Source organism: Melospiza melodia, chromosome 9 (genome assembly GCF_035770615.1).
Source record: "Melospiza melodia melodia isolate bMelMel2 chromosome 9, bMelMel2.pri, whole genome shotgun sequence".
Lineage (NCBI taxonomy): Eukaryota > Metazoa > Chordata > Aves > Passeriformes > Passerellidae > Melospiza > Melospiza melodia.
In genome coordinates, this window is record NC_086202.1 from 35,671,715 (window position 1) to 35,687,716 (window position 16,002).

Below are 16,002 nucleotides of genomic sequence, written 5' to 3' on the forward strand. Positions count from 1 at the left end.
GCCTGCTTACAGGCAGCTCCTGCAAAGATAGTTTGTTTATTTATATTTACACACACGTATGTCTGGTATGCTTCATGGTTCGTATCAGGTAAATTGTTTGGGTATTTCTCATTTAGAGACACAAGTGGTTTGTTTGTTAATACATTCTCTCTGTTTAGCTTGCCAGAGGAAGCTGCAAATGCTTGATTTACTCCAGGGCTGCAGTGGCTGGGAACAAGTTCCCCAAGCAAGCCAGAGAAACAGAAAATATTCTGGAGCATAATGCATAAGGCAAAGCAGCTTTTTAGTCTTCAGACTGAGCAAGAACAAACCTGGGGGGATGGAGCACTGTGGGCATAAGTTTATTTGAGCGTATGCACTAAGATACCTACATGAAGAACAGACTGGAGATGTTTGAGCTCAGCAGTGCAAATCTCTAAGGGGTGTTTGGAATCGAACCAGCCAGCATCCCCCCATCACCCTGCTGTCCATGTAATGTCACACTTTCCAACCCCAGTGTCTGTTTTGATTTTATCCACAGGGCTTACCTGGGCCTCCTGGACCAAAGGTGAGACATCTCACCTCACTTAGAGGTGCAGAAAGATGATGAGCAGAGATGGGCTCTCCTGACAGGACAGATCCATTTGATGGATGGAGGAGGGGTAAAAGAGGTTACATCAAAGGGCTGAGAGGATTTCTGACCCAGCTCAGCAGTGCCTCTGGGGCCCAGCCCCTGTGCTGACTCAGGGGTTTTGTGCAGGCGACGCGTCTGAGCTGCCTCTCCGCTGAGCCAGGCACGCCTCATCAGCCCAGCTTGCAAAACTGTTTGCCACACACAGCTTTATTGGCTTCTTCCATTCTCAAAGCATTTCCCAGTGCTTCAGGAATGGATTTTGCAATGCTATTGTTAACTCTGCCACGCTTTCCCATTTATTCACTTGCCAAAGTGCAAGGGAGGGGGTGGCTGTTGTTGTTTTTCAGCTGCAGCCACCCAACATGATTTGTTTTTATCTGAGATATGTGGCCAGGGTGAGGAGATAGGAGCCATGGAGTTGGGGCACAGAGCTGACACGTGTTAGCTGTGTGCCAGGCCTTTCCTGCCAGGGCTCAGCGCAGTGCAGCAATGCTGACCCATGGGTCTGAAGGGACAGGAGCTCACTGGAATCACTGTGAGCAAAAGGCAGATTTTCCCTGTGGAAGGCTCTCCCATCCAAACAATACCCCAGGGAAAAGAGCAGAGATTTGTCCCTCTCAGGCCAAGCCTCCATTCCTTTTTTGCCTTTTGCAGGGAGATGCTGGCATTCAGGGATACCCTGGCAGAAAGGTAAGGAGGGCAGCTCCAGTGTTGTTAAATGAATTAAGTGCACTGATGCTTTCTGGAATTGTGGCTGAAAATCTGTGGACCATGCTGGAGCCTCCTGTGGAGCTCTGCTCCTGCTGGGCTTGCATCAGTCCCACAGGTTCCCTGCTGGCACCTGTGTAAAGAGAGCCTGGGCCCAGAGATTTTTGTCTTTAACTCTCCAGAAACTATGGAACAAATATCTCCCTGTGTGTGTTTGTGTGTGTGTGTGCCTCTGTACACCCACTTCCAGGCTGGAATGCCTTTCTTATGCATCCAAGCCCATATGGGAGGCTGAAAAGGGCCAGATCCTGGTTGTTGCTCTCTGGGATACAGAAAAGAGTCAGTCCTGCTCCGGGTTAAAAGGCAGAAGCTGGCAATGCCCAAGTGCCTTCAGCAGCAGCTGATTAACAGCAGGGCTGTGAGCCCAGAGGGTGTAATGAAGAGACAGGAAGAGAAGGACACAAAGGGAGATCAAACAGGAGAGAGGGAGTGGAGAGATCCTGCTAAAGAGATGTCAGCTGGAGAAGGGGAAGGTGAATGTTCCCAGCAGGAAGGAGCCCTGTGTCCCCTGTTATCTCCACGTTGCTTTATGGGTGCTCTGCAAGCAGAAGGGCAAGGGCTGAGAGCTTTTTAATTAGCTCTGTATAAACTGAGAAGTTTTTCTTATGTCAGGAAGTGGAAATTACAGCCCCTGCAGACCACAGCCCACTCCTGCAGACAGACACAATTTATTGCCCCTTTTCCCAGCGAGCCCAAGGTTTTCCATCAGGAGCCCTGTGTGCACAGGGAGGGTGGCTCTGGGCAGTGAGCTCCCAGCAGCTCCTCTCACATGGAACACCTCCTCTGACTCCATCCCTGCCGAGCCAGGAGCCTGCCCTGGGCTGCCAGGGTGAGCCCAGGGCTTTCCTGGGAAAGCTGGGAGGAATGGATCAATGTAGGGCACCAGATCCTAACGGGAAGGGAAAAGAAGGTGAAATGTTGAGGAAAGTTGTTAATTCAGATTTGGTGCTCCCTTCACTCCGTGCATTTAATGCGCTGAATATCTGCTCTTCTCCCAGAGACCCAGGGGTGGGTTGGTGTGTGGGACACCTCAGTGTGGGACATGCCTCTCACACCTCTGCTGGCCTTCCTGCAACCCACAGCTCCTCTCCTTGCTGCTGTGCTTGCTGCTTCCACTGCTCTCTTTGTTCTCTCCCTCAGGGTGAGGCGGGTGAGGCAGGCCTGCCCGGTGCCCGTGGCCTCCCTGGAGCCTCTGGCCCCAAGGTAACCCTTGAACTCGAGTCAGAGGGGCAGATAAGGGGCACAAGCCTGTCCTAAAGGGATGTCAAAGGCCAGGGGCTGGAGACAGCTCTCTAGAGCCTGGGATGAACCATGTAGACAGGAACAGTTGCTCCTGTGTGAAGAATCTGGGCCCTTGTTGGCCAAGGTGATTCCATGCTGTCCTGAACCAGGAATTACACAATCCCCCATTAAGGGATAAAACCGACCCAGCCTTCAGAGGCTTTGCACCAGGGCTGTGAAAATGAGGGTGCTCTGGACCATGAGATGTTCCAATGGTTTCTGCACCCTTATCATGTGAAAGAAGAGTGTGGGTATGGGTAACCTCCAGCCTGCCCTCCAAGGACCTAAGCTGCCTTTGCACTCCCTGGGAGGGGAGGGAGGGCTGCAGCCAGTGCTGCACTGGTCCCGTGCTGCTGTGAGGAGACCTGGAGTGCTGGGGCTGCATTTATCACACCCCTCTTCTGGCTGCTTCATCTCTTGCTGCTACTGCTTGCTTGGTTGCCCTTTGTGCTCACTGTCCCTCTCTGTTTCCCCCCTTTCTCTCTCCTTTTCTTGGCAGGGTGAAAAAGGGGATGCTGGCATCAAGGTAGGCATGACAAATACATTTTCCTAACTCACAGCAGATCACCTGGGAGAGGCTGCTGCTTGGGCTGATGGGTTGTGAGGGGAGCTGGGGGCAAGGCAGCTCGGTGTGGTGTTTGATGGAGTCCACATCTGTGCTCTGATGAGCCACAGGCAGGCACTCCCGGCTCAGGCTGCCTTCATCCCTTCAGTGGAATTCCATTCTTACCAAAGGCATTTCTCTGGCTATGAAGCTTGCTGGTGATTTGTTACATCTCCCTATTTGATGGGCTAGGTTGGGGTTTCCTCATAAAATCTGGTTAGCTGACGCATCAAATCCACTCCAACTCCACCATTCAGGCTGAGGTTTGGCACCAGCTCTTCTGTCTGTTTCTGGACACTTTTACAGGCTCATATGGTCTCTGCCCAGATGTTATCTATTTGACTGAAATTTACTGTACCCATATATTTCAAGTATATTACTCAATGTAGGCTGTGCTTAAAACATTACAACATTGGCAAGTGTTCATGGCAGTCAGAGCACACTGTGTCATGCCATACATCTTAGACATCCTGAGGAAAGACTGGTCCTGTAATATTTGGGAAGGCATTAACTGTGACACGTTCATTTCGAGTATTTAGTGTGTGGCATGCAGCTCATTTATCCTGCAGCACATACACTTTCTAGATCTTTTCCATCTGGGTGGATTGCTGTTTGAAGAGAGAAAAGGCCCCTTCAGAGCTTACCAAGGATACATTACTTGGAGTTTAAAGAAATGTTCTTTGGGAATGCAGCCTCTGGGTTCATAGCTGGATAGAGCAGCAGGGATTGTCTTCCTGCATGAAAACACCTTCTCAGGAATACTGCAGTGCATGTAGTTCCCTGTGTCCATCTCTGTAAGAGTGCTGGGGGTAGGATGGTCAGGATGGATGGAGAGCAGAGATCTCTGCAGCCAGGTCAGGAACTTGGGGTTTATTGCAGAGGGCCTGGGTGCAGGGCCCTGCTGGGATTTGGGGTTTATTGCAGAGGGCCTGGGGCAGGGCCCTGCTGGGATTTGGGGTTCATTGCACAGGGCCTGGGTGCAGGGCCCTGCTGGGATTTGGGGTTTATTGCAGAGGGCCTGGGTGCAGGGCCCTGCTGGGATTTGGGGTTTATTGCAGAGGGCCTGGGTGCAGGGCCCTGCTGGGATTTGGGGTTTATTGCAGAGGGCCTGGGTGCAGGGCCCTGCTGGGATTTGGGGTTTATTGCACAGGGCCTGGGTGCAGGGCCCTGCTGGGAGCTGCCACAGCTGGAGCAGGACTGAGAGAAGAGAGGGGCAGAGAGAAAAGCATAAGAGAGTAAAAAGGGTAAGAGAGTAAAAGGCAAGAGCCAGGAGAGTGAAGTTCCTGTTACAATACCATAAATCTTCTTCTGTGTTGAATATTCTGATTCTCACTAACCAATCTAGTACAAGACACAAATCCTACAGCATTTCCATACAGCCTATAAGAATCATTACATTACCATACTGTGTTACATTTTAAACCCTAAAAACTCCTCTTTGGGCCCCTTCTGCCAAGCTGTAGGGTCTGCTCTGAGCCTTGGGCCTGTCTGCAAGCAGAGGGTGTTGTTCCATCAAAAGGGATCACCTTCAGCTGGCCACACCATTGTTTCCCCATTGTTCAGTAACTGAGGTATCTCAAAGCTTGCCTTCATTTCAGTCTCACTTATAGCTTCCATATTCTCAAAATCTTTTGCCAGGCAATCATGTTTGTAAGGCTTTCTTGTTCCATCTTCCCCAACACATCTCCCCATCAGTGTAATTCCATCAAGCACAGAGGCATTGCTCCTGTTTGTGCCAGTGTGAATGAAGGTGGAATTGCACCCAGAACTGATTATTTTGAGGGCTTGGAGCTTGCTGCTCTCGCAACAGCAGGTCTCCCATTGAACTGAACTGAAGGGCTGAACTCAGAGTGTTGCCTGAGAGGGAGAAAAGGCTGAAAGGAGAAGCTGTGTTTTGTCCTTGCTGAAACTCCCATGTTTCACTGCTGGCATGGAGCACCTGCTTTGCTCATGGCCTTGTACCATCACTGGCCAGCTCTTCGTGTGGGTTCTGGCAAAGGGGAAGGCTCCAATCATGTCTCAGGGTCATGCAGAGGGTGAGAGCCTGCCCTGACTTGGGGCCACCTTGCACACACAGTCTTGCTATTGGCCCTTTATTCATGTCCTGCACACCCCCTTCAGGAAGAGCAGAGGTGAAACCCACTGTGCTTTTTGGGATTACTAAATCTCCAAAAGGGCACCTCTGCAGCCCCAGAGCAGCAGCCTCTTTCACACACAGACTATCATTTGTTACTGTCAAGGTCACTTTTCTCCTGACTTCCTTTCTTTTTGCTCAGAGGAGTTGAAAGGGAGGTGCAGACACGTTCTTAAATCAGCAGCCAGACCTCACTCAGCTCCTGAGCATCCAACAGCAGCACGTGCATTTGTTGTCTTTGGAAATTGCTTCTTTCTGTTGTCCTCCCACCTAGGAGGATTAATTGGGACTCTGGAAGACATTTAAGTCTTCCAACTTTGGATCCACTTACCTAGGCTAGATTTTACTTTCCCTTTGCCTCGAGGAGCCCTGGACAAACACCATGATTCCTAGGTTATCTGTGGTGGCCAATTTTGCATGGAATATCACTGCTTTGGCTGGCAGTGAAGAACATCTGTGGCCTGAAGAAGTTTCCTGGTGTCACACAGAGCCCTTGTTCATTCAACGAGCTCTGAGCTGAAGGAATCAAGCAGCTCCTCAGGCAGGCAGTTCTTCCAGGAGAGTCTCTGGGAAGGGGAACTGACTGTCACAGGCTGGGCTGCCCTGTGGGGATGGTCTCTGCAAGCAGGCTGGGTGTCTCCCAGCAGAAAACATCAGTCTGCCCTGCTGGGTCTCACTGGAAAAAGGCAGTGAGCATGGCTGGGGAGGAGAGAGACCAGTCCACATTCTCCAGTACAAAGTACGCCTGATCATTGCTTTACTTTCCTTACTGCTGAAAATAGGGCAGTGTGGGGCGGGAGGTGCCTGCACTGGGTCATGGATATTGTGATATTAGAAAGTGTTTTACAAAATGTAGTTCACAGGATGCTGTGATTACAAAAAGCTATTTTTTAAAAAAGTAGATATAGTTATATATAGATATATATATATATATCCCTGCTAAATAGCCCTTCTGAGCAAGAAATAAACACCCAGAAGAAAATTACAGGAGCAGTATGCACATTGCCTAAAGATGGTTTGTTTTCCAGTTATCAGCAGGCAAAATTCAGGCTAACAGCACAAGGGTTCTGTGTCTCTCCCAGTAGGTTTGTTCATGCCAGGGTCACTGCAGGCTGGGGTGTGGGAGGCTGTGGCACTGCAGTGGGGTCAGTCCTGCTGTAAGGATTGAGAGGGATCGAGGGAAATGGCCCCAGTTGGGGCAGTCAGTGGGTGAGGCAGTGCCTCGCCTCACTCAGGAGGCTTTGTCACCACCTGTGCCCCGGGAGGACTCATCTGCTGTCTCTTGCTGTCTTTCTCTGTGTGTCTTGCTCTGCTTCCAGGGGGAGAGAGGCATGCCAGGGCTGCCAGGAAGACATGGCTCTAAGGTACCTTGTGCCCAGGGGAGTGATGCTTGTCTGTCTGACCTCACCCCTAGCACCCCTGATGCTCAGGCATTGTGTGTGTGTGTCTGTGAGCCAGTGACTGTCCTCAGCTGAATTATTCATGCTTCTAAATTGCAAAATGCAGGGCCTAATTCACGAAGGCAGAGGTGGGGGAAGATGTGTTTACAGAGCAAATGGCATGCCCAGTCTGGTGCTGACTTGCAACATCAGGATTTAATGCTTTACCCGGTGAGAGCAGCCAGTTGTGGTGTTTGTAGGGAATTGGCATTTTGGGAATTGTGCCAGGGGAGCACTGCAGGTGTGTGCCAGCCCAGCTGGCATGAGCAGGGCTGCCCAGCAGTGAATCAGGGTCAGTGTGTGACAGCCCTGCATGTCTGTGCATTGCAGTTTGAGGGTAAATGCTAGAAAATAACATGGTCTGCAGTCACTGCTGTTTGAAGGCTGAGAAATGAGGGACAGGCATCCCAAGGCTCTGCAAAGGCCTAACCAAAGGCACTCACTGCACGTTATCCCTTTCATGGCTCCAGCCTGTATTGGCTAAAACCTACTGACCCTGAGACAGTCTGGAATGCTTTTACCCCATTTATTGCATAGAATCCCTGATCTCCATCTTCTGTCCTTGTGTTTTTTAGCTTTTGTCCCCGATTTCTGTTTCAGAAAGCTGAGAGGTATGATCCTGCTGCTCTCTGGCTCCCCACTCCTCCTTGTTTGAACTTTTCCAAGCTTTTTTCACTTTGAACTTGGCTCCCAGTGCTCTGCACTGCCTCATGTGCTACAGCCCACCCCCTCACATTTCCCAGTCTCTAACACCAACTTCTCTCCCTCCCCCCTCCTTAGTTACCCCTCACGTTTGCCTTTTTAACTGGACCTGTTCTGACCAGGACCTGACTAATGCTAACACAGGGGATACAGAGATTTCCGAGAGGATGGTTGGCAGGGACAACCTGCTCTCTGCATCAGTGCTGTTGAGGGCAGTGTGACAGTCCCTGTGGGAGCAGCTGCCTCCTGAGCCCCCTGTCTGGATGGCAGGGCAGGGACACTCCGCAGTCCCTTGGTGGTGGCTTGCTGTGCACTGCAGAGTGACGCAATGACACCTGAATTGCAGTGATGCAAGTCTGGTTTTTCCCCCTAAGGTGTCTGGCTTCAGAGCTCTCCTGGAAACACTTCACTGCAGGGTTTTTCCTCCGTGAGGGGGAATAGCCAGGCCAAGGCTCCGGGGTACGAGCCAGCCTTTCTCAGGATGCTTGAGCTGAGGTGTCTGGGCTCAAGCCTCATTGAGGAGGGGCTTTGCTCCTTGGTCTGTCTTTGCGTTCCTCAGTCATTTGACACTGTTCTGCTTGCTGGCCTTTGCTTCACTTGCAGGACTGAGCCCAGGGCAGGTGGGGGTGGAGATGTGTTGCTCTGGGTTGTGCTCGTGGTGCCTGCCCTCGGAGGAGCTGTCGGAGCCCAGAGGCCCTGCCGTGGGTGAGCAGCTGCTCAGGGAGTGAGGACGTGTGCTGTGTGGGGTCACAGCATCGCTTCTGAGCCGTGCCAAGGAGAAGATGCGCAGTTTTGCCTTTTTACTTTCACCTGACTGATATGTTTTGCTTTAAAACACCTGTGTCCGACTGCTTTCAAACAAGGTGTCGCTGTCTCTGTCTGCTCTCTCTGCCAGGGCGCTCCGGGGCTGGCGGCCGCCGGGATGAAGGTCAGTTCTGGGCTGCAGCGCCTCGGCTGGGCACGGGCTGGGCTGGGCTGGGAGAGCGCTGGAAAATGGTCGGAGAGCTCCCGCTGATGGGCAGTATCAGAACTGCCTCCCCTGGCGCAGGTGCCAGACCTGCGTGCAGCCTCCCCCGGGGCCGGTGGGCTCGGGTCAGCACAGCCCGCCCCGGCTGCACCGCAGCCTTGCTCCTCTGCTGTGCAGACAGAGCGGGGAGTGCCCGTTCCTCTGTGCCAGCACACGGGTCTCCTCTTGCTCTGCTCTATCTGCTAAACACCTGCTGGGTGGAATCTGTGACTCTGAGGTTTGGTGGTTTCCTATGGCAGCCTGGCAGCTGGCTAACGAAGATAAAAGAGGTTCCAGGCACAAAAATTGGCAATTGAAGCACTCTTGTGCCCTTCCTTACCAGCTCAAGGTCCCCGTAGATGAATGTTCTTTTCCCCACGCTGGTAGCTCCAGGAGGATTTGTACTCTCTCCTGCTGGTTTGTGACTCTGTTTCCTTGTCTCTTTCTCACCAGGGCGAGCCTGGGACTCCAGGAGAAAAGGTACTCTCAGGGGGTTTTGCAGTGCTGAGCCTGCACTTCGGGCTGGTTTGTGTGTTTTCCCCTCCCCGAGCAGCTGAGGGGGCTGAGGAATGTCTGTGCACATCCCAGTGCCCAAATCCAGGCCCTGATGGCACCTGCCACTCTGAGCAAGTTGGGAGCAGGATACAGTGATACCCAGTGAGAGAGGGACCATGCTGCAAGCATTTACATCCTCCTGCTCATGTCTGTGTGTCACTCCAGGACATGAAATAACACAAAATGAACACACTGCTGTTCTCAAGGGGAAAAAGGAGGACTTTATTTTTTGACTTTATCATTTATAGATTTCTAAAAGTGACAGTGGATTTGGAGAGTGACAGTGCCACCTCTCCAATGACACCGGACAAACCAACAGTCCAACAAGTATTTCTTCTTTTATAAAAGAATGCAAACAATAAGTTATTTACAGAAAGTGTGTGAGAAATGTAAGAATGTAAACATCAGAAGGCTTAGAAAATCTTAAAAAATCAGAGCAACATCTGTGTCTTCCAGCTGCCTTCCTCCTTTCCTCTCTACTCCACAAGAGACACAGAGCACACTTTGCTTAGGAAGCAGGTTCCCTCTGCCCCTTCCCTTGTCCCCCTTGTGTGCCCCAGAGCCTTCCCATGTCCCTGCAGAGGGCTGTCCCCTCCTGTGTCAGTGTGGAGTGACCTGCTGTGAGTTCCCAGGGCAGCATGGGGCACCACTGCCCTGTCACTGTCACATTTGCTGACAAATCCCTTCCCCAGGATTCTTCTCCTGGGAAGCTGAGAAGCCCTCAGAGAGGAATGAAAACAAGAATTATCTGATTGCTTCTCCTGTGTTTGCTGCTTTGGAACGTGGCTTGGACATTGTTTACCAATAGGTGGTGGTTTGATTGGTTCCATGTGAATTATTTTGGCTTAATGACCAATCACTGTCAGGCTGTGTCAGGAGGAAGAGAGAGTCACGAGTTTTCTTTATCATTCTTTGTAGCCCTCTGTCTGTATCCCTTCTCTATTCTTTAGTATAGTATTCTTTAATATAGTATAGTAACATAACATAATATCTTAGCCTTCTAGGAACATGGAGTCACATTCACTCATCTCTCCCCTCCTTGGGGCTGCCTAAAAATTCAGCACTGCCCCATCCCAGAGCAGCTGCCTCCTCCTGTTGTGTGGGGCTGGCTGGGTTATGTTACAGCGTGTGACAGCCGTGTAACACAACGTTCTCTGTCTCTTTTCTTCCCCCCAAGGGAGATTCTGGACTGCCAGGCAGGATGGGCCCCCCAGGTGTGCCAGGGAAGAGGGGGCAGCGGGTAGGACACTGCGTGTTTGGGCTGGCAGTCCTGGCAGTGCTGTGCTCCTGCACGGGGGGGCTTGCAGGGGCTCGTGTGTGCTGTGCTGGCTCTGCCCCCCTGCTGAAGGGTGTGCTTGTGTGCTCCTGTGTGCCCTGGCGTCCCAGGGCAGCATGAGATGCCTGGGGTGCAGCCTTGTCCCGGGAACGATTGAGGACAGGGCCCCTTCTCCTGACGCCAGAAATGACAGCCTGAACAGGGATCCAGTAACCTGACCTCCTACCTCATAAAGGCACTGAAACAGCCTGAACAGGGATCCAGTAACCTGACCTCCTACCTCATAAAGGCACTGAAACAGCCTGAACAGGGATCCAGTAACCTGACCTGTTTCCTCATAAAGGCACTGAAACAGCCTGAACAGGGATCCAGTAACCTGACCTCCTTCCTCATAAAGGCACTGAAACAGCCTGAACAGGGATCCAGTAACCTGACCTCCTTCCTCATAAAGGCACTGAAACAGCCTGAACAGGGATCCAGTAACCTGACCTCCTTCCTCATAAAGGCACTGAAACAGCCTGAACAGGGATCCAGTAACCTGACCTCCTTCCTCATAAAGGCACTGGAACAGCCTGAACAGGGATCCAGTAACCTGACCTGCTTCCTCAAGAAAGCCACTGAAACAGCCTGAACAGGGATCCAGTAACCTGACCTCCTTCCTCATAAAGGCACTGAAACAGCCTGAACAGGGATCCAGTAACCTGACCTCCTTCCCCAAGAGATCCCCTGAAACAGCCTGAACAGGGATCCAGTAACCTGACCTCCTTCCCCATAAATCCACTGAAACAGCCTGAACAGGGATCCAGTAACCTGACTTCCTTCCCCAAGAAAGGCACTGCTTTGCACCCTAGTTCTGGCAGCACAGGATGTTTTCAGGAGTTCTTATGGACATGTGAATTCAAAACAGACCTTGAATGAAAAGTGGGGTACCAAGGCAGAATCAGGGAGTCACAGAACCCTGGGGCAGGATTAAGAATTATATTTTTACAAAAAGCTTCATTGCCAAACCTTTTCCATGGGTATGAGGTGTTGAAAATGTTTTCCCTCTTTCCAGAGAGAGAAGCATTAGTTTAGCAATGTGCATGCTCTGGAGGGGAAAGCAGGCTGGGTGAGGGGGGGCTTACAGGTGGCTGGAAGGCAAATTACCTTGGAGAAGGGGGTCACTGCACTCTAGAATTGCCTGACAAAAATATTGCTCCTGGTAGATTACTTTCCAGGGAGGCACCAGTGCATGTCTGTTCCTGGAGCATTGGTGCAAGTCCCCTGCATGTCAGATGAGTGCCCTTGAGCTCTGATGAGCAGCACAGCCTCTGCAGGCCACAGCATGGCCACCTGTGGGGGCAGAGAGGGTTTCATTTGTTCTGTAGAATCTGTGCAAGTTTTGAGTCTTGGAGCTGTGGGATAGGGGCTGAGAACACACCTTTCCCTGGGCATGCATTGAAACATCTCTTCAGGGTAGCAGAAACCTCTAGTGTCTCTCTCTGTCCTGGCAAAATGCAGGCTCCCAGACAGGACAGTGTGCCTGGAAGCTATGGGGTTAGCAGCTGGGTGGAATGGTCTGAGGAGAACTTAACTTCAACATACTGACCAGTAACTGAGCTCCAGTATGGAAAATACGGCCCAGGTGTGAGCAAAGCCACTTCACCAAGGGAGTGCTGGATGCTCTCCATTGCTCTGTGTCCCTGGCATCCTCCCTGGTGCCTCACCCAGCCCAGCCTGCAGCTCTGCAGGCATCACCTTGCACCATCAGCTGCTGCCTTTGCCATTCTGCCCGCCCTGTCCTCACTGCTTCCGTGGCCAGTGTGTGTCCCAGGGCTTGGCTGCCAGCTGGGGTGCTGCACTGCTGGGGGTTGGAGCAGGGGAACAGGAGCAGGGCATGGAGAAAGCCCTGCTCTCCAGCTAAATTCACCCTGGGCAACAGCTTCTGTGGGCAAATGGATCAGGGAGAGCCTCTGCAGGAGAGGGGACAGGGAAAAGCGTTCAGCAGACCAGAGGGGTAAGGAAGATGCATGGGATCCCTTTCTCGTTCACCTTCTTTTGAAAAGAAAGGACAGTGATGCGCAGAAATAGTCAAAAGGTTGGGCAAAAACGTGTGATGTCTTGAGCTGGTCCTGCTCAAGGTCTGTGCCCAAAATAAAATCCCTGGGGAAGGGAAAGAGGGTGTGAAACCAGGAGCAGATCAGCTTTCTGCTGCTCCTCCAGGATGGGGAGCCTGCAGAGCCAGCCCTGACCATGTCTGTTTTGCCAACAGGGTGAGAAGGGACGAGCTGGTGACCCTGGAATTCCTGGACTTCCTGGCCCAAAGGTTTGTCTCTGTCCTGAATTTTAGGGTTTTTTGTTTATATGTTTGGTTTGGGGTTGGGTTTTTTTTTTTGTGTGTGTGTTTTTGTTTCCTTTTTTTTTGGGGGGGGGTGGTTTGTGTGGTTTTTATTGATTTTTTTGTGGGTTTTGTTTGGTGTGGTTTGGGGTTTTTTTTTTTGTTTGTTTGTTTTTTGGGGTTTTTTGTGTGTTTTGGGGATTTTTTGTTTGTCTGTTTTTGGTGGGCTTTTTTGTTTTTTTTATTTTTTATTTTTTGGGGGGTTTTTTGTGTGGTTTTTGAGGCTTTTTGCTTGTTTTTTTTTTTGTTTTTTTTTTTTGGTGGTTTTTTTTGTTTTGTTTTGTTTTGGTTTTTTTTGGGTTTTGTTTTTTTTTTTTTTGATGGGGCCACCCTCACCTGTTTTCCTCCCTCCCTCCTGTGCCTTTCACACATTCTTAGCTGGCTGTGGCAGCGTGTCCTGCACTGCTCAGCTGAATGCCAGGGTGTGAGGCAGGCTCACAAAAGGTGCCTTTTTGCAGGAATGCAGAGAGGGGGAGGTTGTGGTCCTGGGAGCAGGACCACGGAATCATGTTCCAGTAGTCCCCCTCTAAAACCATGACCCCAGATGTAAGGAGGCATTTCAGCCTCCCTCCTGCTCCAAGATCCGTGGATGACGAGGAGCTGCACTGCTGTGCTCAGACAGACCCAGGGCAGGTCACATGAAGCTCAGCCCTGAGCTGGTTTTTCCCCTGAGCTCTGAGATTTCCAGGTGCACATCACACCTGTCAAACCAGACTGGCACTGGGTGCTTTTCCTTTGGGAAAGGGGGCGGTGCAGTGAATGCCAGTGGTCGTTTCAGGAAGGGATGAGGGTGGAATGGCAAAGCTCTCCTGTTGCTGCCTTGTTATCTGCTCTGTGCAAAGGCCATGGTGTGCAGGGCTGGTGGCTACAGCTCCAGAGGGAGCATTCCAAAAGAACCATCATCCATCAGGTGGTTTAATCAGCTCGGTTTCATCAGCAGAGCAGTGTTCAGGGGGAGGCTGGGGGATAAGGGCTGTCCACAGGAGCCTGGTGCAGCCAAAGGGATGAGTGTGGCCCTGGCTGCTGGCAGGGCTCCACAAGGACCCTCAGCAGGACCTGCTGTCCTGGTTCCTGGCCAGCTGCTGCTCTCTGGGCTGTCAGGAGCCCAGCTGATGGATCTTGTCCTGGCTGTGTCTCTCTGAGCCAGTGTTTTAGCAAATGAACTTACAGAGGTGCAGAATCTGAACTGGGACACGTGGCTTGTTCTTCCTTGCCAACAGGGAGAGAAGGGAATTGCTGAGAATGCCTTGGTGGGAGCTAAAGGAGAGCCTGGCCCTCCAGGTCTGCCTGGACCCCCTGGACCAAAGGTGAGTGGATTTTCCTTCACAGGGCTGGGTTGTGAGGGACTGTGCCCAGCACAAGGTGTGTGGGAAGGAGCAAAGGTTGTGTTCATGTGTGCCCACCTCTGATCAGCTGCTGGAGGGATACCAGGTTCTGCAGAGTGTTCCAGTACTGTTGTTCTGTGTGCTGCAGGTGAGAGAGTTTGTGAACTGGTTTTGGAAGGAAAAATACCCTTCTTGTGCTCAAAAACCTCTGTGAGAAGCCAGTGTGAGCAGTCCCTGTGCACTGGGTGGAACAGAAGGGTGCCTGGTGGGCAGTGGTGGCAGGAGATGTGGGCTGTCTGAGGAGAAGGGAGCCCAGGAGGGGTGCTTGGCTGGCTGGTGCAGCTCTGCAGCTCTCCCTCCTGGAAATGCAAAGCCAGCAGGGGAGATGCACCCTCTGAACACAACACAACCCCATGCCTCTCCTCTCTCCCTGCCAGGGAGAAGCTGGTGACGTTGGTCAGCCTGGTGCTGCAGGATCACAGGGAGAAAAGGTGAGGAGTGCCTCTGCACAGCCCAGCTCTGGGCTCCCAGCTTCAGGAGCTGCTCATTTGTTCCTGTGTGCACCAAACTTAGCTGAGAAGGAGAATTTTAAATGAAGCTGTCTAGCCCAGACTGTTTCAGAGAACCAGTAGAGTGTGATTTCTGCAGTTCAAGAAAGTGAAGCTTTGCTAAAACTGCGACTTTCCTGTTTCAGGGGGAACGTGGCTCACCAGGAGACCAGGGACCCATGGGCCCAAGGGTAGGTGTTCCTTCACTGGCAGAGTTGTGGCCCTTCAGAGGGCTCTGAGGGCAGTGGGACCTCACTGACAGCCCAGATTGGGTCACCAAGAGCGCTCACAGATGGGCAGTGGCTAAGTTTGAGGTGGGCTCTTTCTCCACTCCACACCCTCAGCCATACATTAGAGGAAAACATTTTCCCAGACCATGTCAGGGTGGCTCATCCATAGGAGGAGGTGTGTTTGGACATCCCAGTCTGGACTCAGGCCCTTGAGCTGCCAGAAAAGGGCAGCAAGAGGGTGGATGCATGCACACATCTAACAGCTGGCCAAACAATCCAGTTCCTGGGGTCTGGCCTCAACTTCACCTCTTCCCAGACTGCCAGCTTTGATGGTGTGACATGGTGAGCTGAGCTGGCTGCAATTCTGTGCAATCTCCTGCACTGCAGGGGCTTTCTTTAATAAATGAAAAGCTGGGCACGGGTGAGATGGCCCCCTCTGAGCCCCCTTTTTCAGAGGGAGCCACAGGGAAGGGCAGTGCCAGCCCCTGGCTGAAGACCTGGTGTTTTGCAGGGCCCCAAAGGAGAGCCTGGGAAGGATGAAATGATGGACTATGATGGGAACATCAGTGAAGCTCTGCAGGTGAGCAGCTCCCTCCTGTCCTGTGAGGTGTCTGCTGGCTGCTCTGCTGTTTCCCAAGGGATGCAGACAGGGAACAGAGCAGATCTGCTTCCTCAGCAGCAGCAAAGGGAAGCTCTGGCTGTGCCCCTGAATCCCAAAGCTCACTGCCTGCAGTGTTTTGGTGAATTCCTGTTCTCTGGCTGTGTTGTATTTGCAAGGACCCTCGTGGCAAGAAAGAGTGATGAATCTGAATCCATGTTCTCAGAAGGCTAATTTATTATTTTATGATACTATATTATATTAAAAAGTACTGTACTATGCTAAAGAATACAGAAAAGATACAAAGTGCTAAAAATAATGAAAACCTGTGACTCTTTCTAGAGTCCCAGCACAGCTTGGCCCCAATTGGCCAAAGAGTGAAAACAACTCACACTGAAATCCAGTCAATCACCTGTGGGTGAGCAATCTCCAAACACATTCCACACGAGCACAACACAGGAGAAGCAAATGAGATAAAAATTGTTTTCCTTTTTCTCAAAGGCTTCTAAGCTTCCCAAGAGCAAAGGGGTTTTTCCAGAGGATGTG

General features: G+C 51.5%; 1 protein-coding gene across 2 annotated transcripts in view; it reads left to right on the forward strand.

Moving 5' to 3' along the window:
* The window catches only part of LOC134422247 (collagen alpha-1(XIII) chain-like), a 61,501-nt gene that overhangs the window by 22,463 nt on the left and 23,036 nt on the right, over positions 1-16,002 (forward strand). For both annotated transcript variants that reach the window (XM_063164228.1, XM_063164230.1), the window contains exons 14-26: positions 521-547; positions 1,268-1,303; positions 2,522-2,584; positions 3,162-3,188; positions 6,720-6,764; positions 8,437-8,469; positions 9,001-9,027; positions 10,280-10,342; positions 12,630-12,683; positions 13,976-14,062; positions 14,518-14,571; positions 14,775-14,819; positions 15,370-15,438. In XM_063164228.1, coding sequence (XP_063020298.1) covers positions 521-547; positions 1,268-1,303; positions 2,522-2,584; positions 3,162-3,188; positions 6,720-6,764; positions 8,437-8,469; positions 9,001-9,027; positions 10,280-10,342; positions 12,630-12,683; positions 13,976-14,062; positions 14,518-14,571; positions 14,775-14,819; positions 15,370-15,438 — 630 coding nt within the window. The remainder of the gene's footprint in view (positions 1-520; positions 548-1,267; positions 1,304-2,521; positions 2,585-3,161; positions 3,189-6,719; positions 6,765-8,436; positions 8,470-9,000; positions 9,028-10,279; positions 10,343-12,629; positions 12,684-13,975; positions 14,063-14,517; positions 14,572-14,774; positions 14,820-15,369; positions 15,439-16,002) is intronic.